Source organism: Girardinichthys multiradiatus, chromosome 2, assembly GCF_021462225.1.
Source record: "Girardinichthys multiradiatus isolate DD_20200921_A chromosome 2, DD_fGirMul_XY1, whole genome shotgun sequence".
NCBI lineage: Eukaryota > Metazoa > Chordata > Actinopteri > Cyprinodontiformes > Goodeidae > Girardinichthys > Girardinichthys multiradiatus.
This window is the reverse complement of record NC_061795.1, coordinates 42,695,596-42,723,116: the sequence shown is the minus strand read 5'-3', so window position 1 is coordinate 42,723,116 and position 27,521 is coordinate 42,695,596. Positions and strand designations below refer to the sequence as shown.

Sequence of the window (27,521 nt, the reverse complement as noted above, 5' to 3'; positions counted from 1 at the left end):
CAAGAGGTAATTAATGCCTCATCCAGGAGGTCACAAAATGACTCAGAACATCTAAAGCACTGCAGGCCCCTCTTCACTTCTGTTAAGGTCTGCAATGGGAAAAGGACTTGGCAAAATTGCAGCCATGTGAAAGTTCCAAGGCCAAACCCACTGGCAAAACAAAAAGAACAAAAAGCATCTAGATGATGCACAAGGGTTTGTGGAAAATATCTTGTGGACAAACAAGATGGCGTGGACCCCATTACATCTGGAGTAAAACTTACATCTATTTAAAAGACCATCATACTGAAAGTGGCGGTAAAATGATTGTCTAGGGCTACTTTGCTTTTTCAGGACCTAGACGATTTGCCATAATTGATGGAACCATGAACTCCACTGATATAAGTTTGTGACCTTGAGCACAAACACGCTTGGCCTAGTCAAAGTCTGAACTTAAATCCAATTGACATGTTGTGGGATGACCTTTAACAGGATTATGCGCAAACATTCTCCAATGTGGCTGAATTAAAACAATTCTGCAAAGAAGAGTGGGCCAAAATTCCTTTCCAGTGATGTAAAAAATATATTGCCAGGTATCACAAACACTTGATGGAAGTTGTTGCCCCCCAGGGTGGAGCAGGAAGCTATTTGGTTTAGGGGCTAATTCATTAGTCTGTGTTGGGCCAGCTTTTAGTATTTACTTAGGTTATCTTCATCTGATATTAAAATTTGTTTGATGATCTGAAATAATAATGCGTGATAAAAAAGCAAAACAGCACCTTAAATGAGATCAAACAAAACAAAGCACCTAAACCTAACTTATTTGACACAACCGCTCTCTCAGCTACTTTCCCTGGGATTCAAAAACAGGCTTTTTTTCTTACGCCTCATTGACAAAAAGGCATTCAGAATGAGCAAATACATCTTACATAATGAGGAAGGAAAACCGCATTTTTCTCTTCTTTGAATTAGTCACAGTTTTACCGCAGCCTACAGAGGAGTGGACATTTATTCAGACAAATAGAAGCCAACTGCCAAAAACAGGAGATCTGTTTTGGCTTGATATCTGTGCAGAGGCTTTTATAAAAATACCCTAACAGCCACAGTAAAGTATTAGCTTAATTAGTCTTACTTAAATACCTAACACAAGACAACTTTTCAGAGTTGAAAACTTCACAGCAGGGACGTGCACAGATAGACATGAGGTGGCGCTAGAGCACCTGCCCTTTTATCCTATGGACAAAAAAGTGCCCTCCTGAAATCTTTTTTTTTTTTTTTTTACTGTGTACACTGAGGGGCCCAAGGTAAAATTTCTGAATTTAAAGGTCTTTAATACCAGTGCCCCACATTTTGAAATTTTGATCGACAACTACCTCCCCTCCCCCCTCGGCAACACACGTCCGTGTCTCGCCTCGTGTGTCTCTCAGCGGAGACGGGCTGCGTGCAGAGCGGAGAGGTGGACGTGAGCTGGTGCAGCTTACCTCTTCTCTGCTCTCCTCCCCTCCGCTGTCAAATAGAGCCCTGCCCTGCAGACAGGCCAGCTAACCATCCAGGTAACAAACAAAACGAATATACTTGCTTCCTAAACTTTGGATTAAAAAATTAAAACTTCACTTGCCACCATTTTATCTAAACAGAACAGGCCAATAAATGGCATACCTTTATCCTTTTATACGCCAGGAGGATGTCTACGATTGAACTCTTAAATTAGAAGAAATAAATAAATTCAAATCTATCTCATAGATGTACGTATTACATTTGCTATAATGGTCCTTGATGACTTCTGTTTGACTCATGTTTTTTTTTTATTGCAAATACGACCAAATGAGCTGGTTAACATTATTAAATCTGGGCCATCTAGGCTAAGTTGTATTTTCTACTTCTGTGTGTGTAAAAATGATGATGTGATCAGAGTAATTTAATTTCTAAATAGCAGACATCTTATCAGTTCTCAGGACTTGTAATCTCATTCATTTTTATTCTCTAATAATAATTTCTGTCATAAATCACACTGGCTACGTGCAGAAGTATAGATGATTCTTCTTATGATCATATTCTCTGCTGTTGGTTTCATTTTGACTATAAAGATTTTATAACTCATTTTCTGGGTATAGCTGATTTACACTGTAGAATGGTCACTGGTTACTCACATTTCTGAAGATAACTCATTTAGTGTGACCTAGCAGGTAAATTTGGCGGTGTAACCTGCTTTGCTACAACATACGGTTATTTGGTGCAGAAGACATTTTGTGATAAAAGTACAGAATAATATAGTCAAGACAAACACGTTGTGCTCAGTGTGTAAAGAGAAAAAAAATTAAGTATAACGTAAGGCTCTGCCTGTAATAAATCTCACACTACAAAGGCAACCAACAACTCCGTGTGCCGCACAAGGTGCCCTTTTTTCCCCCTTGAGTACCTGCCCCCAAAATGTGTGTGCACGCCACTGCTTCACAGCAATGGCTCCAGATTTCCCACTCAACATTTAAGTCTCTAATTCAATTACTCTTTTTATAATGGGTGTTTGGGGAATATGGGTGAGATAATAATGCAATATAAACGTTATTGCCAAAAGTATTCACTCATCCATCCATATCATAGAATTCAGGTGTTCACTTCCATCATCACCATGCTGGCAGGTGTACAAAATCAAGAACGTAGGCATAGAGACTATTTCTACAAACATTTATGAAAGAATGGTTGGGGTCACTCTCAGGACTTCAGTGAATTCCAGGATGGTACCATCACAGAATGCCACTCGTGCAATAAGTCCAGTTGTGAAACATCCTTGGTACTAAAACTTTAACTGTCCATCATCTTCCAAATGCCGCAGACCTCCACCACCTCCTAATCTATCTCCTCCTGATCAGGACCTTCAAATCACTTCTCTGTGATACAGTCTGGACCCCGGTGGTAACTCTATCAGAAATGAGCATGTCAAGGAAAAACTTGGACCCCTAATAGGAGATAGTTGTAAAATCTCTGTGCTTATACGTGACAGAAAGAACAAAGCCAAAAGGATAAGAGACAGTAATAAACAATCAAGAAAAGTGATAAACTGTCAGGTTCAACCAGACACAGAGTTAATATCAACAACTAAGTCATATAAACTGGCTTTATTAAACATTAGATCTCTGTCAGGAAAATCATTTTTAATCAATGACTTCATTACTGACCACGATTTTGATGTTATGTTTTTAACAGAAACATGGTTACATGAATTTAATGAAGCTCCCATTCTGATAGAGGCGACGCCTCCGAATTTCAATTTTCTTTGTGAGAGCAGACAGCAAAGAAACGGTGGAGGGGTGGCCACTTTGTTTAAAGATTTAATAAAGTGTAAAAAAGTATTTCTGGGCAAATTTGACTCTTTTGAATATTTGGCTCTCCAGGTAAAGAGCCCGGTCCGAACCATGTTCTTGAATATTTACAGGCCTCCTAAGTCCAAAACAAACTATTTTAGTGTTGATTATGACTGTTTAATTATTGTAGGAGACTTCAACATTCACATGGACAATCATGAAGACAGAAGTGCAATAGATCTATGTGACACACTTAGAAATGTTGGTTTGACTCAACATGTTAAACAGCAAACGCACAAACAGGGACATATTTTGGACTTGATCATCACTAAGGGTCTAAATATTTCCAAGGTGTCTGTAACTGATGTTGCTCTATCTGACCACTTTTCTGTTATTTTTGAAAGCATCATCTGCAATGGCTCAGTTTGCCAAAGAGACATTATAAGAAAACGCATCTTTAAGGACGATGCTGCTGAAACCTTTAACCAGATTTACTCTTCTACCTCCACTTTGCCCTGTAACACTGTAGATGAACTGGTAGATAACTTTCATTCTAAAATCTCGGACATCATTGATTCAATTGCTTCAATTAAAGTTAATGTCATTTCTGGGAAGAAAATGTCTCCATGGAGAAGTGCTCCACCAGTCAGAAGTGAAAAAAAGGAGTGTTGAAAAGCTGAACGCAGGTGGAGAAAGACTGGACTCCAGGTTCACTATATTATCTATAAAGAGAGACAATACAGATATAACCTACAACTGAAAAATGCAAGGGAATCTTTCTTTTCTGAGATCATCAGCAAAAATATTAACAATGCTCGTGCATTATTTGCCACGGTCGACAAGTTAACAAACCCTCCTGTAACTGTAGCATCTGAACTCCACTCTGCCAGGGCCTGCAATGAATTTGCTAAATTCTTCAATGAAAAAACCCCAAAAGATCAGAGGGGCAGTGAGCACATCCACATCAACTCCAGTACCAATGTTGTCTCCAACTAGACCTGATTTTGACAGATTTTCCCAATTTTCAACAAATAAACTACAAAAATAAATAGTACACCAACTAAGCTCTTCTTCCTGCTGTCTCGATGTTATACTCACAGCTTTTCTTAAGAAAGCTTTGCCTGTCATAACATCTGAATTAACACAAATAATAAACGCGTCCCTTTTGTCAGGTGTTTTCCCCCAGGCCCTAAAAACAGCAATTATCAAACCTCTATTGAAAAAGAGCAACTTGGACAAGCTGCTACTACAGAACTACAGGCCTATATCAAACCTCCCCTTCATCAGTAAGATTATTGAAAAAGCTGTGTTTCAGCAGTTAAACAACTTCCTAACAACGACCAACCGCTTCGATGTCTTCCAGTCAGGCTTCCTGCTCACCACAGTACAGACTGCTCTTGTCAAGGTGTTCAATGACATCTGTATAAATGCAGGCTGTGGAAGAACCACAGTGCTGGCATTATTGGACCTTAGTGCAGCATTCGACACTGTTGATCATTTTATTAGAGCGCCTGGAAAACTGGGTCGGCCTTTCTGGTACAGCTCTCAACTGGTTTAAATCCTACTTGAAGGACAGGGACTTTTTTGTGTCAGTAGGTAACTTTACATCAGTAACCACAAAGATCACATGTGGCGTTCCCCAAGGGTCCATCTTAGGGCCCCTCCTATTCAATATCTACATGCTCCCCCTAACTTAGATTTTAATAAACAACAACGTAAGTTATCATATCTATGCAGATGACACACAGCTATATGTTACGATGTCACCAGGTGACCATGAACCCATTCAAGCGCTGGGTAAATGCTTAGAAGAAATCAATGCTTGGATGGGCCAAAATTTTCTTCAGCTGAATTAAAACAAAACTGAAGTAATAATCTTTGGACCAAAGGAAGAGCATTTAAAAGTTAGCACACAGCTTCAGTTAATACAGCTGGAAACCACCAGTCAGGCTCGAAACGTGGGTGTAGTGATGGACTCAGACCTGAACCTTCAGAGGCACATAAAGACAGTAACAAGGTCGGCCTTCTATCACCTAAAGAACACCTCCAGGATTAAAGGACTAATGTCTCAGCAGGACCTTGAAAAACTAATTCATGCGTTCATCCTGTTGGGACCCACAGCCATGGTTACAATGTGAAAGGCCAGTACAAACTTTCCTGGAACTTTCTAAATAAATTGCATTAACCTACTTAAACCTACAGGAAACGGGGTAATTGCGGACTTCCTGTGACGTCACTGTCCAAATAAAAGCACTGCTCTTGCTACATCCTGCCTCTTCCACCCGGACTCTGTGCTAGGCTGGCCGGGGAGACAGTGCACTAATGTCTCTTTGCTGGCAAACAGACATAGACTCTTCAAACTGGATCCAAGGTGTCTTACGATCATCGATCAAATGCACTGAGTTAAGTACGGATTAATTACTGTTTGTGTACCCGGTGTTCATTCATAAAAATGGAAATTAAGGTATAAGCATTGCTTGACTTTCTCTCTGAGGCCTGCAGAAGCGAACTGTGTTCCAGAGAATTCCCTGCAGAGACGTGGTCTTTACGAAGCCGAGTGGAGCAGTTTTCCCAGTATGGAAAGAGGACAACCGAGACCGCATCACCGTGGTTACAGTAACTGTGCAGTTGGTTGGCGGACAGAATGAGCCGTCTTTCAACCACAGCAACGGAGGTTTGCCGAAGCTAACTGTTTGTTCAGAGTGGATGTTTCTTCAAACCTCGTTTGTTAATAAATTCTTGCATTTTAAGAAATTGTGTGAATTCATTCCATGTGTGTGCAGAGTTGTGCTGTTCAATAATGTCAGAGCTCGTCTCACACCTTTCTATTTTGTCCTAATACCATCGCCTTAAAGGGCTGGTATTCACAGGACAACCCTTAACAGACCGAAATATTATTTGATAAAATATTAAAATATTAATATTAAATATTAAATAATATTCTCAGATTCATAATCACAACAATCTTTAGTAGAATTGATTACTGCAACGGTGTCTTCACAGGTCTGCTTAAAAAGTCGATCAGACAGCTGCAGTTGATCCAGAACGCTGCTGCCCGCGTCCTCACTAGAACTAAGAAAGTGGAGCACATCACCCCGGTTCTAAAGTCCCAACACTGGCTTCCTGTAGCTCAGAGAATAGAGTTTAAAATACTTCTGTTAGTCTATAAATAACTGAATGGCTTAGCATCAAAATACATTACAGATTTGTCAGTGTATCAACCAACCAGACCTCTCAGGTCTTCTGGCTCAAATCTACTCTGCAGAACCAGAACCAGAACAAAACATGGAGAAGCAGCTTTTAGTTCTTATGCTCCACTAATCTGGAATAAACTCTCAGAAAACTGTAAAAGCGGCGCAACCCTAAGTTACTTTAAATCAAGATTAAAAACTTATTTGTTTAGAGTGGCCTTTGAATGTGTCATCTAAACATTATTAGATAAGTTTTCAGTCTAATTTTCCTTTTGTTTTCTTATCCATCATTCTATTCTCTTTATTTTTCTTCAAATGACCTCTGTTGTTTGATTTTCTGTATCATTGTAATGTTTTTTCTTATGTACAGTGCCTTGAATGGCTTGTTGCTGAAAAGGGCTATATAAATAAACTTGACTTGACTTGACTTGTTTTAATTTTAGATACATGTTTTTTTTATTTTTCAGATCTCAAGATCAAAAGTTGACACACGGTTTTAACATTTATTCTTTCAGTTTCCACATTTTTTAACATATAAAATAATTTTGATCCTTTTCAGGCTCCATGAATTTCTTAAACTTTGTTAAAAATCCATGATCATCCACTTACGGATACATGTCCTTTCAGAGCTTCAGTCCATTTCTACAGGTCATACCCACAAATCTTACGAAGATGAAGGTACTTGTATAAAGGTATAATCCTTTTAGGATTTAAAAGTTGATGTTCACACACTCTTTTATTTACATGGAAAAATGCTGTACTGGATGTGGCCAACAGATGTATCACTTGATTAAAAGAATAAACCTTTCTAGTGTTACATTCTCAACTGTGGCATTTTGCATCATTTAAAAACTGGGTTTGTGTGTCATAAATCAGAAATGAACTGGGCAAGATCTGCTCTAAATTTAGCTGGAGATACATAAAGAGTGCTACAGCTACAATTAATGCTAAAATTATAGCTGTGTCTTTCTTAGTGACATTTTGTTGATGTTTTCAGATTTTTAAACTTCCTACCGGCTCTCATGAATTTGAAGATAGGCAAATGTTTTGTTTCTACTGAAAAATAAATGGATGATTTGCTTCTATCTTTCCTTTCTTCTAGGTTTGCATTAAGATAGGAGGCAGGGGATGAATCTATAATCTGGTCCCATTAAATCTATGTAATCCCCTGCAAATTGTGTGCTTTTCACAATTGAATAAAATGAGAGGTTCTTCTGGTGCATCTCTTTAACTATGTCTCCATTCCTCCCCTTTCGGTTGCTACTTTCTCCTCCAGTGCTGTTCTCTCCATTCACATGCCACACTCTGTATTAATATTTCAGGGGCTTATGCATGGTTCAATAGGTGTGTGTGCGCCCTGAAACTGACAAGAGGCCTGAGGGGATTTTTCAGTGTGTATATGTGCACATTCATGCTTATAAGGACCACTGGACAGTAAATATGTGTACAATCCAAGGCCTGTGTATAAGGTTATGTTGACATCGTGCCAAGGCTTTTTAAAACTCAGAGGAGAGACGAAAAGCCTCGGCAGGAAACAGTTTATGCAGAAAATTATTTTTTTTTCTCCTCCTCTGCTCTGTATGAGCCAAAAGAACAAGAAGGATAATTAACTGGATTTCTTTTAAAATAAGAAAAAAAAGAAAATGAGTCAAGGATGTGGGATATTGAAACTTTCCAAGACTTCCTCTCATTACAGAGCATTGACGCCAACCAAGCCAGGCAAGTCTGATTACAAAAGCTCTGAGCCTGCTGTAAATAATTGCTTTAACTTTTACCATCACATGGGGGATGCACAGATATTTCACCTCACATTAGTTGTATGGGTTTGATTGCTTCACTTGAAAATTAAGCAGCTAATTTGTTGCCATGACAGGCAAGAAGGAGAGGAAAGAGCTACAGTGACAGATGGTGATGAGGTTTTTCATTCATGTTTCCAAATAAACAAACCAAGCCCATTATTGTGAACTCTGGCATTTTGTATACTGACAAAAATGATGCCTTCATCAAATGCAGAAAGTAGTTAACTGTGAACCTTAGTTACATTTAGATGGAATCCTACCATGAATACATTTAGAAATGACTGAAGATAATATCATATTTAAATTTGATCAGACACAGATGCCGTAACTTAAAGAAATTATGCACACATTTGGATGTCTTAGGTTTAAGGTCATTTTTTTATTTGGTTGATATGTTTCCTCTAGGGCTGCACGGTGTCACAGTTGTGAGCACTGTTGCCAAGGGTTTGAATCTCAGCCTGTGGTCATCCTGCATTGATTTTGCATATATTCCCTGTGCATGCCAGGGTCCTTTCCAGGTACTCCGGCTTCCTCTCACGATCCAAAAACATGCCTGCTAGGTTAATTAGTCTCTCTAATGCCTCTTTTCCACTGGCTCTATTTAGACGCCGTGGCTCCACTTAACCCAGTCTCTCTCTACGTAGTACAGTACCTTTTGTGTTTCAAGTGACCCACTGATGGCTAGAAGTGAAAAATGATATGATAAAAGAAAATAAATAAATAAGTAGAAAATAAAAACATAAATAAACAAAATAGAGATCATGTTTGTATTATTCCTTATGCAAGAATGTGTTATTTATGTTTTTTTTTTATGTATGAAATGATCCACTGGGATAATTATCTGGACCACAACCCAGCCAGAACTTATAAAATAAGGCTCAGGGGTTCTATGAGGGGGTATATGAGGGGGTTGTGGTAGGAGAAGTGGAGAGGAGAGATGCCACTGCTTGGACGGGTGAAGCTCCCAAGTTTGCATAAAGAAGTTACAGTTTTTGGCTTTATGAGGAAGTTTTTGTCTCAGTTGTGGCAATAACAAGGAAAGGACTTTACAGCATAAAACTGTGTGACTGTGGTGAAGTTAGTTTTAGGTTGGATATTGGACATTTGTGCTTTGTGGATTCAGTGGGACTTCCTCCCATTTGACCCGATGCAGGCAGTCTGATTACTGGCAGCTGCCAAACACGCTGTTTCATGGTGTCATTGTTTTGTGTGTATTGGGGAAAATGTTTGTGCATTTGAACAGCTCATTCTATGTGTGATCAGCTAGTTTAGGATGTTATAAAATACAGTGCCACCTACCTGCATGTTATTCAGAAAGCTGACTTGTCATTTTTCTTTCCTTTAAGCCTTCAGGCATGGTTTATAATTTGTAATTAGTAAAATTATGTTTCGTTTTGACCCGCTGCGGCAATTGTGGTCCTAAGTATTATTGTAGTCGCTTTTGAGTTTTATTTTCTTTTCTTGCACTACCTTAGCGAAAACCTTCTAATTTCTCCTTGTCCCATGGCCAATCAGTGAACAGCAGTCGGTTCACGTAACTTGGCCCCGGTCGTACCTGCTCAGGAACAGCGACCAAAAAAGTAGGTACTGGCACAGAAAAAACAGTAATGGAAATGCTCACAAAGCGAGCTGAGTGGAGTGGAGCCATCCTAAATAGAGCCAGTGGAAAAGGGGTATAAGTTGCTCTTAGGTATAATTGTTCGTGTGCATGGATGTCTCTGTGGGCCTGTGATGGACTGTCCAGGGTGTACTCTGCCTCATGCCCCTGGTCACTAGAGAAAGGCACCTTGTGTCCTTGCAAGGATACACTTGTACAGACAACTGATAGTTTGATGTTTCTTCTGCTTAAACTTATATTAATACAGACTTTACTTTGGATGTTATGAATTTATAATTTTAGGTCCAAGCAAAGACCACTTTTAGACCAGGCAGTTTAAAGATAAAACCCCTTTTAAAGAAGCTCATTATACGTGTAGGTCTAAATAAACCTTCATTTAAATCAAATCTGAGATCAAGTTAGAGATGCTCCAATTCGGTTGAAGAGAACAAGTTAAACGAGTAAAAAAGAAATATCAGGATTAAGCCAATTGTTTAGTCTGTTAAGAAAGGTGAGAAAGTAAATCTAAACTTATAAAAGAAATGTGTAATTCAAGTGGAGCAAATCTCACAGGTCAGTCAGGACAAAAAAAGCAAAGCATTATTCAGTTTAGATTATAGACATTGGTGCTTTTCACCAATTGATTTCGGGCCCCGTTAACATTTTGAAAACAACATCAAATTCTGGTAACACATTTCTGTGATTAGACACGCAGTGGAGGAGAAACTGAGAAGAAACCTGTTTACTGCAGGAAGCCAAGCGGGCTTCAGACACCAGAAAATGCTTGGAGAAATTTGGACAGTAACAATGACAGGTCGGTGTTTTGATCTAATGTCTTTGACAAGTTTAAAGATGAGTGACATGCATGTTCTTGTATGTCAGTAAACACTTTTAGCTCACCTACTCAGTTAATAAATTAGTGTTAAATCTCGGTATAAATCCAGTTGTTCTGTGAAGGCCTTAGAGGTATGTTACAGAATATTAGAGAAGCACCATGAAGACCAAGGAACACAGTAGACGGGTCAGAGATAAAGATCTCACACAGCAATGTTCAATTATCTGAAAATGGAAAGAGTACGGCACAACTGAAAATCTGGCAAGAGATGGCTGTCCACTTGAACTCACAGGCTGGTGAGAAGAAAAATTATCAGAGAAGGAATCAAGAGGCCCTGGTAACTTTGGAGGAACTGCAAAAATCCAGAGCTCAGGTGGGAGAACTTTTCCACGTGACCCCTATTAGTTGTGCTCTTCATAAAACTGACCCTAATGGAAGAGAAGTCAGAACAAAGTCATTGTTAAAAAAGCCTAGAGAAGTTTCAGTTTGTCACACATCATTAAGGAGACCCAGGAAACTTGTGGAGGAAGGTGCTCTGGTCAGATGAGAATGCAAAAACGCTAAGTGTGAATGAAAAGTTACTCTGCAAATCACCCTGAAAGCACCATGCCTACGGGCCAGCAATGTGTTGGCAGCATCATGCTGTGGGACTTCTTTTCCTCAACAGGGAAGCTGGGGTTTATGTTCACCTTTCAGCAGCACAACAATCCTAAACATACAGCCATACAATAGAATGGTTTAGAGAAAAGCATTAAACGGTAGAATGGCTCAGTCAAAGTCCAGACCTAAATCTACTGGATGCAAATGCACAAAACCCATCTCAGATTTTTATATGTAAAGATTTTTGAAATGTATGTATACTTTTTCCTTCCACTTCATAATTATATACTATTTATGAATGATTTAAAATCCCAGTCAAAAACATACAAGTTTGTGGTTGACAAAATATGCAAAAGCTGAAGATATATCGTAGTCATGTTCATTGGCTAGCAAAAATAATACTATCTACACTAATTTTACTAATGGGGTCTGCCAAAGTCTGTCATAAAATAATGCTACTGACTTAAAAGGCTTTGTTTGATGAAGATGGTTCTGTTCAGACGTAACAGGATTTTCCTTGCAGTTGTGACCATGAGCCTGACAATATTTGGCCAGCCTCTCAAGGCAGCTGTTGGTCAATCCCATCAACTGATCTTTGACAAGGGAGCTAAAGGATCTGGACCTATTTGCCCATTTTGTTGTAATGGAGGGTTGTTCACTACAACTTCTTCTGCTCGGAAATGATTTGGCAGCAGCACTCCACCTCAGTCCTTACACAGGTCACAGAAACAGCAGGAAAGTGTCTCAAGCTTGGCTTGTGAAAATCACAACGGGGACTTTAAAGCCAAAACCTTTCTTGACCCAGGACATGTTGCCCCAAATCAGGAAAGACAAATTTAAAAACAAATTTAAATCCGTTGAATCAGACAAGAATGAATGCACTATGTCAGTAGATATATGTGCCTATCAAATCTTAACTTAGTGAAGTTAAGCCAAAGAGACTAAACTGACAGTCCTGCAACCATCCCCCACGACGCCCCCCAACAGCTGCAACCACAATCCACCACCCCCAACTTCCCCAACCTCAAGAGGGGCCTTGGCACCTCCAACCCCCACCCTGAAGTTCCCCCCCACCAGCCCCCTACCCACGCCGAGGACGGCTCTTTCCATCCAGGAGAGGGACGTCAACAAACTCTTCAGGAGACAGAACCCCCGGAAAGCTGCTGGTCCGGATTCTGTCTCACCAGCCAGCCTGAAGCACTGTGCTGATCAGCTGTCTCCAGTCTTCACAGACATTTTTAACACCTCACTGGAGACATGTCATGTGCCAGCCTGCTTCAAGTCCTCCACCATCGTCCCTGTTCCCAAGAAGCCAAGGACCACAGGGCTTAATGACTTCAGACCCGGCGCCCTGACCTCTGTGGTGATGAAGTCCTTTGAGCGCCTTGTGCTCTCACACCTAAAAGACATCACCGACCCCCTCCTGGACCCCCTGCAGTTTGCCTACAGAGCCAACAGGTCTGTAGACGATGCAGTCAACCTAGCCCTTCACTTCATCCTCCGGCACCTGGACTCCACAGGAACCTATGCCAGGATCCTGTTTGTGGATTTCAGCTCTGCCTTCAACACCATCGTCCCAGTTCTGCTACAGGAGAAGCTCTCCCAGCTGAGTGTGCCCGACTCCACCTGCAGGTGGATCACTGACTTCCTGTCTGACAGGAAGCAGCGCGTGAGGCTGGGGAAGCACGTCTCTGACTCCCTGACCATCAGCACCGGTTCCCCCCAAGGCTGTGTTCTCTCTCCTCTGCTCTTCTCCCTGTACACCAACAGCTGCACCTCCAGTCACCAGTCTGTCAAGCTTCTGAAGTTTGCGGACGACACCACCCTGATCGGACTCATCTCTGATGGTGATGAGTCCGCGTACAGATGGGAGGTGGACCATCTGTTGGACTGGTGCAGCCAGAACAACCTTGAGCTCAACGCTCTAAAGACAGTGGAGATGGTTGTGGACTTCAGGCAGAACCCAGCCCCACCTGCCCCCATCACCCTCTGTGACTCCACAATTGACACTGTGGAATCTTTCCGCTTCCTGGGAACCATCATCTCCCAGGATCTCAAGTGGTAGCCAAACATCAGCTCCCTCATCAAGAAAGCCCAGCAGAGGATGTTCTTCCTGCAGCAGCTGAAGAAATTCAACCTGCCAAAGACTATGATGGTGCACTTCTACACAGCCATCATTGAGTCCATCCTCACCTCCTCCATCACCATCTGGTACGCCGCTGCTACAGCCAAGGATAAGGGCAGGCTGCAGCGTGTCATTCGGTCTGCTGAGAAGGTGATTGGCTGCAGTCTACTGTCGCTCCAGGAACTGTACACCTCCAGGACCCTGAAGCGGGCAGGGAAGATTCTGGCTGATCCCTCCCACCCTGGTCACAGACTCTTTGAGACTCTCCCCTCTGGCAGGAGGCTGCGGCCCATCCGGACCAAAACCTCACGCCACAAGATCAGTTTTTTCTCATCTGCCACCAGCCTGGTTAACAAAGCCCGGAAACCACCCTGACACTCTCCCTTTCCCCCACACCCCCCCTGTTTTTGCTGACAGGACACTTGTAACCTGTAACTCTATGTGTTACATTAACGTTCAGCTTGGACTCCTGCTTTACTTGCTCTGCCATACTTGCACAATGATCACCTGCACTGTTGTATTGCTCTTGCATCTTATACTGCTCTATATTTACTCTCACTCACTTAAAACTGTGCACATATATTTATATTATATTGTAGATATGTTTATACTGTTTAATTTGTACTGTATTGCACCGACTACGCCAAAACAAATTCCTTGTATGTCCAAAAACGTTCTTGGCAATAAAGCTTTTCTGATTCTGATTCTGATTCAAATTACAATTTCTGACTGCTGGTTTGAAAACAAAACATTAAAACATCACCTTTCTTTGCCAAAATGTTGAAATTTGGCAGACTTTATCAGAAGAAAGAAGTAAATCAGAGAAACAAAAAAGCAGATTCTGGTGACAAACCTACGACAACACGCTCAACACGAACAGATACCACCACTAAAACCTGCTGGAAGGTGCTGCGCCAATTGGTTTTATCAAAAGTTTTGTTCTGACGATGCAGAAGAGAAGGACTGAAGTTAAAAAGGCAAAATGGTTTGGTAGGAAAGGAGAAAACTGATTAAATCTTTGTGTCTTGGGTTGGTTTAGGAAAAGCCATGTTTAGTTGGTGAACTACATCAAAACCAACTCTCATGGGTTCATTTTGTTTCCTGCTTGTGGTTGACATAAATTGGCTTCAAGGTCCACAGAGCTACTTCTGAATGTACAGAGGAGGACAAAATAATTAGAAGCTGTTCCACTGTAAAAATGACTGTGTGGAGACCAAAGTGAGCTATATTTCCTCATTATCAAGGCTTCAGACAGAAATTACTCAAAATCTCTTTGGTCTCCAACAGAAAAATATTTTTCAGTCAGAATGACTGACTTTAATTACAAATTGACCTCCTTTTTGATCACTAAATCTCAGGGGTAGAATTTTTTTTTTCCTCTAGATTTTTACTAAATGCAGTAGTAATGCTTTTAAACTGTGTATTTACTCACAAGTGCATGTATGACGCTTCAACCATAGCTTTGAATAATTATAAGAGGGGATAAATAAAGAGCTTTAATTATGTGGGCCAGGGATGGTGCTCTCCCTCTCTTTGTTTCTCTTCAGGGAGACATTTTTAATTAATATTCTCTATTTTCCACTCTCTCACTCTGACTGACTTGTGGGTCAGAATTCAGATTTATGTTGCTGACCTGCTGCTGCTCTCCAGGTAAACACATCCACTGGGAAATCATCAGAATATCTGTGCCCCTTGAGTTATATTTCCAAGCCACGGGCATCAAACTTGGAACCATAAATTGTTGCTAATTAGAGTAAACTCATCAGGAAGGAATAGCCTGCAATGATCGGGGTTGAGTTTTGACTTAATAGCCTCATTTGCCAGATAAATTGGACCAACTCTACTGCCTGACTAAAATGTAGAGCCAGGACTATTGTTCAGACAACCTGCCCAATATCCTTGAGTTTGTGGAAAGGTTGAGGTATGGCGAAGGATTGGTTGAAGCAGGAAGGACAGATCTTCACTAAACGGCATTTTAACATAGAAGCCGTTTAGATGTTGCATTAAAATATTTACTGGATAATATCAATCTCAACTACATGAATTTAAGTACAGGCGACAATGAAATGCGTCACCACATTGCAAAAAACATATGAAACACTCATGAACATTCAACGTTCATGAGTGACATTTATATTCTTACAAAACTTTGACCATATCTAGGCTGTTTTTTGTTATTTTTTGATCAGGCGAACGAATATAGTTCAGTGTGGCATTATTGAACAATGTTCTAGTTTGGAGTGAATGGCTGTTGTAAACTGAAAAAAATGATTAAGTTGTTTTTTGATGTGGAACAGAATGAAGGGAAAGACATTGTCTAGGCTGTATGTGCAGCCGAGACAATGTCTTTCTATTATTCCTAAAGGACTGTCTAGTATTTTTAAAGTGACTACAAAATAAAAAACGAAATCTTAATCGGTAAATTTTTCTTTCAAAATTAAAGACTTTTTTTTCAGCAATGACACCAGGAATATGTTTGACTGACTGCTGCTTTATTGTAAAGCCAGCCTTAAACTTTATACGCGCATAAAAGAAGTCAGGTGAAAACAAAAACAAATTGCCTGAAGCAGTGTTTTCAGTGTTATGACGATACCTGCTACTTACAGGTGTCTCGTACTGGTGTTTGTTTATGCATTTTTATGAAGCATCACAGTGCTAATATTTTGTTCAAATGCAAAACAAAAGCATCAACTAAATGCATATAATGATAAGTCTTCCTTCATACAGGAATATTACCATCCTACAATCTCCAAGACAATTCAAATGATGCTTTAGGCAAATTTGGAAGACCTTATTTCAATGCGAAGACAATTATGACACCACTACACTGTTGGTACTGACCAAGCACATTTTTCCTCATTGCCTCGGTGGCCATCCCATCAAAATAGTACTGACACTAGTATCACATATCTGCAGGATGTTTCACACAGTCTATAAAATTTCCCCATATGTGAGAGTTTTCTGCACAAAGGTTTCTGTGAAGACCGCTGCATAGAATGCCTTCTTGAACAATTATCACAGTGCAAGGACCTTCTGACAGAAGCGGATGAAGAAAACATGGACTGAATCTACTATGTCCTGTGGAGCACCATATAATTTGTGAATTTGGTCCAACAACTATGTATTTTCCTTACGATCAAATTAATTTCCCCCTTACACTGCAAAGTCAGACTCAACTGATCATTGCTGGGTGACCAATGCTCCCTGTCCTTTGGTTTGATGTGACGTGCTCAGTCGAGACTCATCTGACACTTGTGTGGAAGAGACCTGAGGAAAGAAGACATAAAGTACTAAGGCGTTCAAAGCAAACCGCTTAGTTTATAAAGCAGGAGAACAACTCTTCTGGTTTGAGAAGTTGAGTGAAACTTATTATAGCCGTTTGTGCTGAGTCAGACAGTCCTTTAGGAATAAATCATATTAAATACATGATAAATGTTTGGTCTTGGTGAAGTTAACCCCTGTGAGGGAACTGAGAAGTCTCTGCATTAGAAAATATCAGTGTACCTTGTGAATAGATACTTTTCAGGTGTTTCCTTGTAAAACATGATTAATACAGACTTCGCTAATCCTTGTTGGCCAGTCACAGCGAGGCTTTTAAGCCTAGCGTTTGTTTTAATAAGTCATACTGAGAAAATTATAAAATTATCTCCTAAACACAATAAGCTGCAGTGCACACCTTTTTCTCCCCCTCCTCACTAAATGTAACGCCATGGCTTCTCTTTGACAGCGTGAACAGGGGTTATTGCAATTGAAGTCCAACATTAAAAACTCATCATCGTCATTCTCACGGTAATCTGGTTATGTGCAATTTGGAGGTGTGCACGCTTCTCATCAGCTGGCACCTTTATTCCACTTGGATTGGGATGCATATGGCCCTGTGTCTATTGTAGTGACTAATCGCAATATTAATTAGATTGCAGGATTGCTGCAAGCTGTTAGCTTGGTCCAGCTGGTTGATGAAATCCTTTCAGTTACAGCAGAACTCATGGAAGGATTCAGTGCGCATACCAGCTATAGGTGATGATTTTAAATGTTGTGGTATTGCCTTAGTGCAGTGTGAAGAGGGCTTTGTTATCTATATAATAAACATGATGCAGTAGGTGAACAAGTGAGTATTTCACATCAAAGACCGACAGAAAGAATAACTACAAACCACAGAGCACATTGTGAAACGTCAGTCAGTCAGTCATTTTCTACCGCTTATTCCGTAGTGGGTCGCGGGGGAGCTGGTGCCTATCTCCAGCAGTCTACGGGCGAGAGGCAGGGTACACCCTGGACAGGTCGCCAGTCCATCACAGGGCAAATTGTGAAACGTTTTATGTTTAAATTTAGCAAAGGTAATTTTGATGTCATAAGCTATGTCCAGTTTTATTCCCTTAAGTACAAGGTTTATAAAATCAATAATTAGTTTTTACAGTATGATTAAATTGGGCAAATTTCAATTAATTGGATCATTGTCATCTGAACAGAAAAAATAATTAAATCAATCAAAAATTACATGTAGAAATAATACTGAAGCACCACTGCAAACACTTTCAAAGCATCAAACAACAAAATAAACAAAGCAACAACAGTGCTAATGCGTTTCATATGTGAGAACAATCAAGTCATCTGGTAGGTACAAAGACAAAAACAGTGTGAACATCAGGTGCCTCAAATGAACTGCATTTAATTAGATGCTTCCCAGCTGGCGGTGAAGTGAGCTGGGGGGTCGGCGGGGGGAGGGAGGCCTTCACCTTGGAGAGTTGCCAAGATGTCTGGAGGATGAGGAGTGATGAGGAGTAAAGAGCAGACACATCTAAGTCTGTGGCTGGGCATGAAACAGGCGGTGTACGAGGAACAACGGAAAACCAAAGCGGATCAATACAGAAAAAACAACATGCAGCAAGAATACTAAACCTCAGAAATTCCTGCACTAATAATGACGGAGATGGTTTCATCTAAAGGGGCTTTTAACACAGTCTCAAGTGCCCATTTATGAGTAATTGATATAAAATACTAATTCAGTCTCAAAAGCGATCAAGCAGTGAAGGCACTTGGTACGAATATGAAGAAAACAAACTGGTTTAATTTACGTATTCTGTATCCTGTCTTTCACTTAAAAGACAGACAACTGTTTATGTGCTTTTTAGATGCTCCCAAAGAGCTTGACAGAGTTAACCATCAGAAGATTTTTCTTAAATTGCAAAGCAGAGGGGTTCCATATCTAATTAGGATTTTACATTATTGGTACTTACATCAATCTATGCCAGTTAAGTGGGACGAGAAGGCATCCCAACCTTTTACTGTATCTAATAGACACAAAGTATACGTGAACCTTCTGCAAAGATTGGAACAAGTGTCAGTATTTTTTTGGAGAGTCATGTTTTAATGCTTGTTTAAATGTGTTGTTTTTTTTTTTTTGGATGCTTTTTATGATATATCAAATTTGTCCCAAAAAAAAAGAGGTAAATACGTGCAATATTACCCATCATATGACAATGTATAGGAATGACGAATAAAATATCACATCTAACTTCTGACACTGCAGTATATTTTTACACATCCACAATGAGAAACATTCACCACAAAACACCTAACCTGGGACATACGTCTATGACGGAACATTCCTATAACCGGAAAGAAAAACTGAGATACGGTTTTAACGCAAACAGTTAAAAACAGAATGTTTTAACATAATCTAAATGCTTTCTTTTACAACTAAGAACTGCTTATAAAATGACACCTTGATCAATGCAGTTATAATAAAGTTGTCTTAGACATTTATTCATTATTTTTCTGATACACATATGGAGGGCATGAGAGTTATCACTGAGTTTAAAATGAGAACCAGCCTTCTCATGACAATGATTTTAAAATGTGTTTTCTTCAACTAAAGATGTTTAGAAAAATTTAAGAAAAATATGCTATGAATAAACTTTAACTGTAACACCTGGCCAGTGCTAGATGTTTGATGATTTTGTTTTTTCAGTTAAAAGTTTTAAATGTGTGCACAAGGGAGGCAGCAGCTCATGCACACAAATGTTCTTTTTAAAAACCTTCCAGTAAACACTAATTAATCCCATAAAAATAATTTATTTGAGCACAAATGTAAAATCCTAAGGTTTCCCAGAATAAACAAGGAAGATTTGCACTGGGAGAACCTGAAAGCAATCTCTGGAATAATATTATAGGTCTGGTTGCAGATTAAATACGAGTTTTGGGGTTTTACATCTGAGTCCCTATGGAGCCGGTTTTGATTTAAGGCTGTTGTTGCATCTGCTGTTGTTATTATGCTCATAGTAACGGTGTTTACATTCTGCTCACTTAAATGATGAAAAGCAACAGTCAAGCATATATTTCGATTACCATCCTAACTATCCAGTGTCTGGTTTTGAGTGGTTCTATGTGGCTGCTCCTTAGCTCTGTACTGTAGGCTTGTTAATAAAAACACTTCTTCTCTTAGTTTGCATTCATTTACAGCTACCTTCCCTTTCTGCTTGTACATGCAGACACTTTCTATATATTTAGTTAAAAAGCCATGTGCGATTTTGTTATGAGTGCAAGAGTTAAGGCTTTAAGAACAGAGAACAGAGATTTGTTCTCTCTATCAGCGGTGCAGGAAGAAAATGACAGCTCTGGTTTGAGAGTTCTTGCAACTTATTGTTGACACCATATCTGGGCAAAACGTTGGTTTTATACTCAAATGTACCTTCTAATAAAAGAACATAGTTTTTTTTTTTTTTTGCGGAGTTTGTATTTGCCTTTAGTTTATGGTTTTGGATCAATGTGAACACCTGAACGACTGTATCTGTCTGTGTACGTCTTTCAAGTCCCTCCACAGATGACTGGGTGCCGCCCTGATTTTCGTGTGATGCACATATGATATTAAAACTGTCATTCATTAGGTTGGCACTAGGCACTTTCAAGCAGGGCCTAGGATGCCTTCTTGCCATCTTTATATGACCTGTGTAGGGAGTGAAGAGGCACAGAGGGGGGTGATGATGAGGTCAATTTGTTGCTATTACACCTTGTTAGCAGGTGTGAAACGTTGAGGAGGGCTTACCGCGCATCGGTGAAGGATGTGGCCTGATTAGGTGGTTGTGAAAGACCAAGGGGGCTTAAACAAAGCACTTATTTCTAAAGCTATATCTCAAAAAGGCTTTGTGAAAAGCCCTAAATAAATCAAACCACAAACAGAAAAACAACGACGTCCACACAAGTTTTGTTGTATGAGGAGATTGCTCAAGTTTTGGTTCAAATTAGTGCAAGATCCCAATGCCCTACATAGACAGACACCGTGGATGTTAAACCCTTTATTGCCTCTGTACTGAGATGTTTCATAAAATAAGTCATTTTAATGTACAGTTGAAACCAGGTGTTTACACCTGCTGTGTAAAACGTTACAGTACTTTTTTGTTAGGTTTTTTTGTAAAGGACTACTGCACTGTGTTTTTGTAGACTTGCCAAAAACATTATATTCTGTAGATTATGTCTTTTGTCAACTCTTAGGCAGGTATTTTAGACCCAACCATTGCAGAGCTGCTTTTTCTGCTTGCAAGTGGAGTGTTGTCTTTCCTGTTAAATGAAAATAACAAAGGCTCCCTCAAGGCTTTTTACAGTTTATATTAATAATTTGGTTCAGAATGTTAATGATACATCATTCTCTCTGTGGTGAAGACTTATTTATTGTGGTGCAAATATAGCTGCCCTAGTGTTTCATCTGCAGGTTGTATTACACACGATTCAGTCGAATTTGTTCCTCCTCAAACTGGAGCTAAACCCTGAAAAAAACTAAGGGTATATGTCCTGCAGTTCTCCTTGCTTTTTTTTCCCACACAAGGTACCCCAGCTGAGTTTATGTCTGGGTATAAATAGCTTGATATTGTAAATGATGAAAATCTTACTTTTTTGTCCCAAATTAAACATCTTCAAAAAAAAACCCTGCAATTGTATAAAGATTTTAAATATATTTTAAGGAAGATGGAGAAAGCATCACCGGATGATTCTTCCTTTTAATGTATCATTGGTTTCCTGTAAGAATCTAGGTTACTTTGCTGAATGCTTTACGTTACTTATTGTGATTTCTTTTTACCAATATTATCTTTTTTCTTGAAACTAAGAACGTCAATTTATTGAAGATTTAACTGTATAAATAAAAGTCAATTTAAACAAAGAATTCTCCAAACTGCCATCTCGCTATGACCCTACGTGATCCTTTTATTTAAACTGTAGTACTGATGTGTATTTACAGTTTTAGAAGAATGTGCCCACGTTATAGCCAGAAACACGTCTAAATTAGCGAGAACCATTTTGTTAAACATAGCTTTTTCTTTCTCTCTCAGCAGCTTGCACCGAGACAATTACCTGCCATCTGGCGCACAGCCGACGTGTCAACGAGACCTGGAGTAACCTCACATACACAGAGGTGGTGAAACAAGAAAGCAAAGGCAGCTTGTGAGCTGCCGCGACAGGCAGCAGGGAAACAGGATGAGACTGTCAGCGTGCAAGCTGTGATGGAGTGTGGCTTTATAAGATCCGGGGCATGTAAAGGCATGCTCGTACAGGTATTCACCGCCCGCATCTGGTCACGTAATGCCACCCCAGCTCAGCAGGGACTGGAGCTGATCAAGCTTCATGTTCTGTCACAATCAAGCAATTTGACTGATTAATGACACACTGTCAAAGCGCAACACAATAAATTACACACATACAGTACTTTCTTTGCCTTTGCTTCTGCATTGATTCAGTGCTCTGGAAAAGCTTTCAACTCTGCGCCACTGCTTTAATCCAACAGCTATGAGTTTGGTTATTATACAAAGTAACAAAGACTGCTGGTAAATGGAAATGGAAACCAACAAAGGTTGCCAGTTTAGAAATCCTATCAGTACATTAGCAGCCATGTCATAAACCTGTCCTACTTAATGGGCTGCTATCTGTGCATCAAAAATCGCTAAGCATATGGTAAAATAGACACGTTTAATGTGTTAGTGATTTGATGTTATATCTCCCTTCACAATAGCAGACAGGAAACATATGACCCCATCCACATTTATTTGCATCCCTGATAAAAATGCATAAAAAAACTATTGAAATAATAATGTTTTTATATATATATATATACATTGCAGCAGGATGATCTCAGACTGAAAAATTTAGTTATTCGGCATGGATGAAACTGCCAGAGTAAGAAGAAAATTTAAATTTTTAACAAATCTCCGGTGCTGCAATTATCATAACCTAACAATTCCTAAAAGAAATGTAACCAAAGCATTTCTGTATATTAAGTTCTGTCTATTAAGTTGTGTATATTAATGTATTGTGTATTATTATTCTTTATATTATATTAACTGTCTACAAAGATTGTATTTGTATTATATACATTTCTGTTTCCTTGGGATGTGACACAGTGGCCCATTTCAGTTCACCACTCTCTAAAATGAGAAAGACAAAAAATGTGCCTGAAGAAAAGTTGCAAATCCTTGGCATTTTAATATTGAACCCATAACCCACACTGAAGATGGCAGACAAACACAAGTGTGCAATACACCAATTTAAAGGCAAGCGTGAAAGCTGAAGACCTTGTGAACATAATGACAGTTTTTATTTTTTGCTTTTAAACTGCGGAGCTGCATGCATTATTAAGGAGGATCCACTCAATACAATGACAGATGTGCTGTGTGTGAATGGACGTGGGCGCGTAAACAAGTATATTTTTATGTGTGTGCCACATGCTTTAAAAGAATGAAGGCTTTCAAGCACCAACATGTTGTCCAAACGCTGCAGCAAACATGCATTCAGATTGTTTATTGAATAAATCTAATGACATGATCATAAAAGGGGTTTTACACTAGGAAGATAAGAAGGAAAAAGGAGATTATGCATCTTGAAATGCGCTGTTGCACAAGAGTCCTTTGCAACAATGGGGGCCAAACAACCAGCTAGCAGGTCATTCCAGCCTCTTCAGTTCTCTCGCACACACTTTCTTACAAATATATTTAGCACAAAAGACTTAAAAGGCAAATTTATTTACCAAATTACCAAAGCCATAGAGATGAAAAGTATACAGTTGCTGAAAGAGCAACATGGAGAGAGCAGAGTAACAGATTTCTGCCGCAGCAGAACCAGAGAATTAGGCTCACGAAAACGTTCACGTTCTATTGTAGTTTAGTTTACCTCAAAACAAAAAAAGAGCAAAAAAAGAGGAAATGCTCAATTAAATGTGCACAATGACTATAAGGACCAAACGTGACTTGAAAGGACTCCAAGAAAATGTATAGAGAGATTTGAGGCTGTGTCAAAGCTTCCTAAATGGAGCTTACTCTAAACATAGATATGTAGTTATGTTCTGGCTTTTTCTCAACTTCTTACTCTGCTGACATTTAAGTCAGACTGATTCTAAAATTAATTAGAGACATACGGGCAAAATGATGAAGGTTGGCTGTTGAGAAATGTGCTAACTTTTGGAGAAACAAACGTTTTTATCTTGTAGGTTTGAAATTCTTCTAAATCTTTAGGAAGCTTTTGTGCTCTTACACAGGAAAAGAAATAAACATATTTTAGCCTCATTAAATCAGAAAAAAACTTTCCCTGTTTTAGACCAGTTAAGATTACAAAAAAATATTAGCTCAATGCCAGAATAATAAGAAATACTTTTTAATATTACTATGTTTTAATTCAGGACTTTATATATCTGCAGTGACACGAGTCATTACTCATTGCTCCTTCTAACTTATCTTGTGTCCTGTTGACACCAAAAACTGAAAGAAAGAAAGAAAGAAAGAAAGAAAGAAAGAAAGAAAGAAAGAAAGAAAGAAAGAAAGAAAGAAAGAAAGAAAGAAAAAGAAAAGACTAAAAAAAGGAAAGAAAGTTTAAATCTGCATTTCTGGATAATTATTCAAGGCAGAGCTGGAAGAACAAATGATGAAACCACTGACCTTAGCAAACAGCGCCCCTTTGGCTGCCAGTGCGTCCTCTCCTCTCCCGTTGGGGTAGCACTCGTACCGAGCATCCAGGATAGGGTAGCGGCTGGCCAGCATCAGGCCACTGTTCAAAAATTTGAACCTGGAGCAGCAGCCTTTCCAGCCGTATCTCCCAACGTCACTCAGCACGTAGGGGAAGTAGCGGTGTAGCTGCCGCCGCAGTCTTGTTGTTGCTCCATGGTCGAATACTTCCTGTAGAGCCAGAAAGTCCAGGTTGGCAGGGAAAAAGGCAGAGATCTCATGGTCAAATGTTTCATCTCCATGGCGGCGCTTCCGTCCTGGGCGTTTGAAGATTGATGTGCGTGGGACATGAGAGAGAGTGTTGTTGGAGGATATCCCTACTGCAGAGTCGCCTCCATGGTAACGAGTGAGAGACTCCCGGGAGGCAGTGATGCTGCCTGTGTCTCCTCCTCCCAGCTCTCGATGATTTCCAGTCTCAGCTTCCTCCTCCTGGGGGTCCGTTTCTGGGGCACTGATGCTGATCTGAACCCCTGAGGTGTGAAGCGGACACTCTGTGGAGGGTTTTTTCTGTGCAACCTCCTCATGTATGGGGCAGTCACGATGACCAGAGTCGTTCTGACCTGTTGAATGCATTGGACAGTCTGCGGGCTCACCTGAGGGGTGAACGGGACAGTCTGAACTGTTGTTAGTCCCAACCAGATGGAGGGGGCAATCTGCTGTGGTGTCTGATCCATCATGGTGAACAGGACAATTGGTAAAACTCTGGTCTCCGGTAGATGGGTGAACAGGGCAGTCGGTGGCATCTGAAGGATGAACAGGGCACTCTGTGACAGGGTCTATTTCAGTTTCGGCTGGGCCGTTGGTGGTGTGGACTTGTTCTGGACGCTGGTCCAGAGAGGAGGTGCGGCGGAAACCTGTGGCAAGACTGCTGAAGGATGCTGCACTAAATAACAGAATAAAAAAAAAGAAATTTTAAAGGCAAGGCTCCTAAATACAGCTCAGGAAAATAAGGAATTTAAGTGTTTTTCAGTATAGAAAATAATTAAGTATGAAAAACATTTCCTTCCTTCCATCCATCCATCCATCCATCCATCCATCCATCCATCCATCCATCCATCCATCCATCCATCCATCCATCCATCTTGCAGGTTTTGAATTTAAAACCTGACTTCACTATGAATATCTGCAGTATATCCACCGTGTAATTTCATATATATACTAAAATGGACTGAAGACGTTGTTGGTTTGAATTGGGAAAAATATGAAATTTTGACCTTATAAATTTGTTAATATACAACAATATTCTCAGCTTTTTTGTAGAGTCTCCTCACCTGATAGAAGTGTTGGTTGGCGAGTCGATGTAGATTTTAATCTGGGGCCGACTTGCACCATTACGGATTCTCTTGCCCACCTCGCGAGCTCTCCTCTGGGTGTCTGATAAGTTGTTGAACCTGGCCAGGGAGTCCGGAAGGAGACAAACATTGGCACTGCAGAAACAGAAGCTTCTGCCTTGTAGCCTCCATTCTCCAGTCCCAGTGGCACTTGGTCCAGCCTGACCTTGCTCTGCCTGGTTCTTGTCTGGTCTGGGCACAAATAAAATGCCACAAATAGTCAAAAACATCAAAGACATTTTTTAAATTAGTTGCTGTCTTTTTGCTGAGGGAAATAAATGATAAGACTTACATGATTTTCAGGTCTTAATCATTAACAACAACAGGTAGGAAATTAAATCTCAACTGTTTCCTGAAATTTAATTGAGTTTGCCTTTTAGCAACTCTGGAAAATCTGTCAAGAAATTGCTGAATCCCTGCAAAAAATATGTGAAATATTGACATCTAAAGATCTTCTGCCTGTGAAACTTTGTAATAGTTGGCATTTCTTTAGAGATTATTTAAAGAAAAGGGAATAAATTGTGTCTTGGTGACAGGCTGCAGGATGCATACCCTATCACCACTGCGTATTTGCCTTACTTTTAAATGGCAATGGAAGTATGTAGTTCTAAGTATTTAATGCTCCATCACATTCCTACAAATTTAACACTGCAGCATGTGCAGTTTGTCCACCAGCAAGCCAGGCAACTGCAAAGTCTATTGGGACATGACAAAACATTTTGCAGGATGAGTGATCCCACATATACCACACATCTAGACCAGTGCTATTGAATAAATGCAAGTGCTACTCAAATGTTTTCACAATTACCCAATAATAGTACTTAGTCTTATGTTATGCTGTGTAGACTCTCTGTCTGCACAGATGAAGATTTACTCAACTCCACATACTGAAGTGTTGGATAAACCCAAAACCCAAAAAACAAACCTAGTTTCTATCACTGGCAGTGTGCAAGTTTAAATGTGTTACAGCACCCACAACATTTATAGCGACTCCTGTCAAGGATGTTTAAAAAGTTCTAAAACAAACATTTTACGTGCCTTATGACAGCAGAATAAGTTCCTCCTGAGCAATTATGCAATATCTGAACTTTGATTTGAGTACTTTTATCCAGTGGGGGAAAAATACTCATCAAGTCATAATGGTTTGTTACAGAATCACTAGTGCCATAATTATCAGCATGACTGTTCAACTGATACATTTTTTTTTAATGTTCTTCAATTATTTAAGTTAATCAAAGTGTTAAGGAACTTTTAATTTGTAATCTATAACTTCCTGTGTGTGTGGGGTAAAAATGTGGCGTGAAACAAAGGCTGTTATTTCTAAGCCACTCTTTAAAATGGGAAAGATAAAAGAACAGGCCATTCACATGAGCCAGATGTGCATTGATCTTTATAAGTCAGGAAATCTTTACAAACAAATAACAATAAATAACAAATAACTCTTCACCTGAACTTCCCCATATCTACCTGTGATTATCAAAAGTAAGAAAAGCCTCAACTGCCAGTGTCCTAGATCTTTTACAGATGTGTCCATTCTTCAACAATGCAGGTTTTTCAAATACCTGAAAAATACGCCAGCTTTAAGGACTGACAATGGTCACCAGTGGTTTAAAACAACTGGAAGTATTAAAAAAAGGCTGGACTTGGAACCAAGGTTTTTCTGGGTCACAGTGATGAGGATGTTAAGGAGTTAAAACAAAATTTTCAAGCTCTTTACAACAAGTAACATCTTACGATCAACAAGTCTCCATAGTAAATATTAGGAGGTATCTACATACCA

The 27,521-nt window shown here is 39.7% G+C and overlaps 1 protein-coding gene across 1 annotated transcript in view; it reads right to left on the bottom strand.

Moving 5' to 3' along the window:
* The window catches only part of smpd3 (sphingomyelin phosphodiesterase 3), a 109,755-nt gene that overhangs the window by 31,003 nt on the left and 51,231 nt on the right, over positions 1-27,521 (bottom strand). The window contains exons 3-4 of the mRNA XM_047352095.1: positions 25,682-25,933; positions 24,345-25,293 (exon numbers count right to left, since the gene is read on the bottom strand). Of these exons, the coding sequence (XP_047208051.1) occupies positions 24,345-25,293; positions 25,682-25,933 (1,201 nt within the window). The remainder of the gene's footprint in view (positions 1-24,344; positions 25,294-25,681; positions 25,934-27,521) is intronic.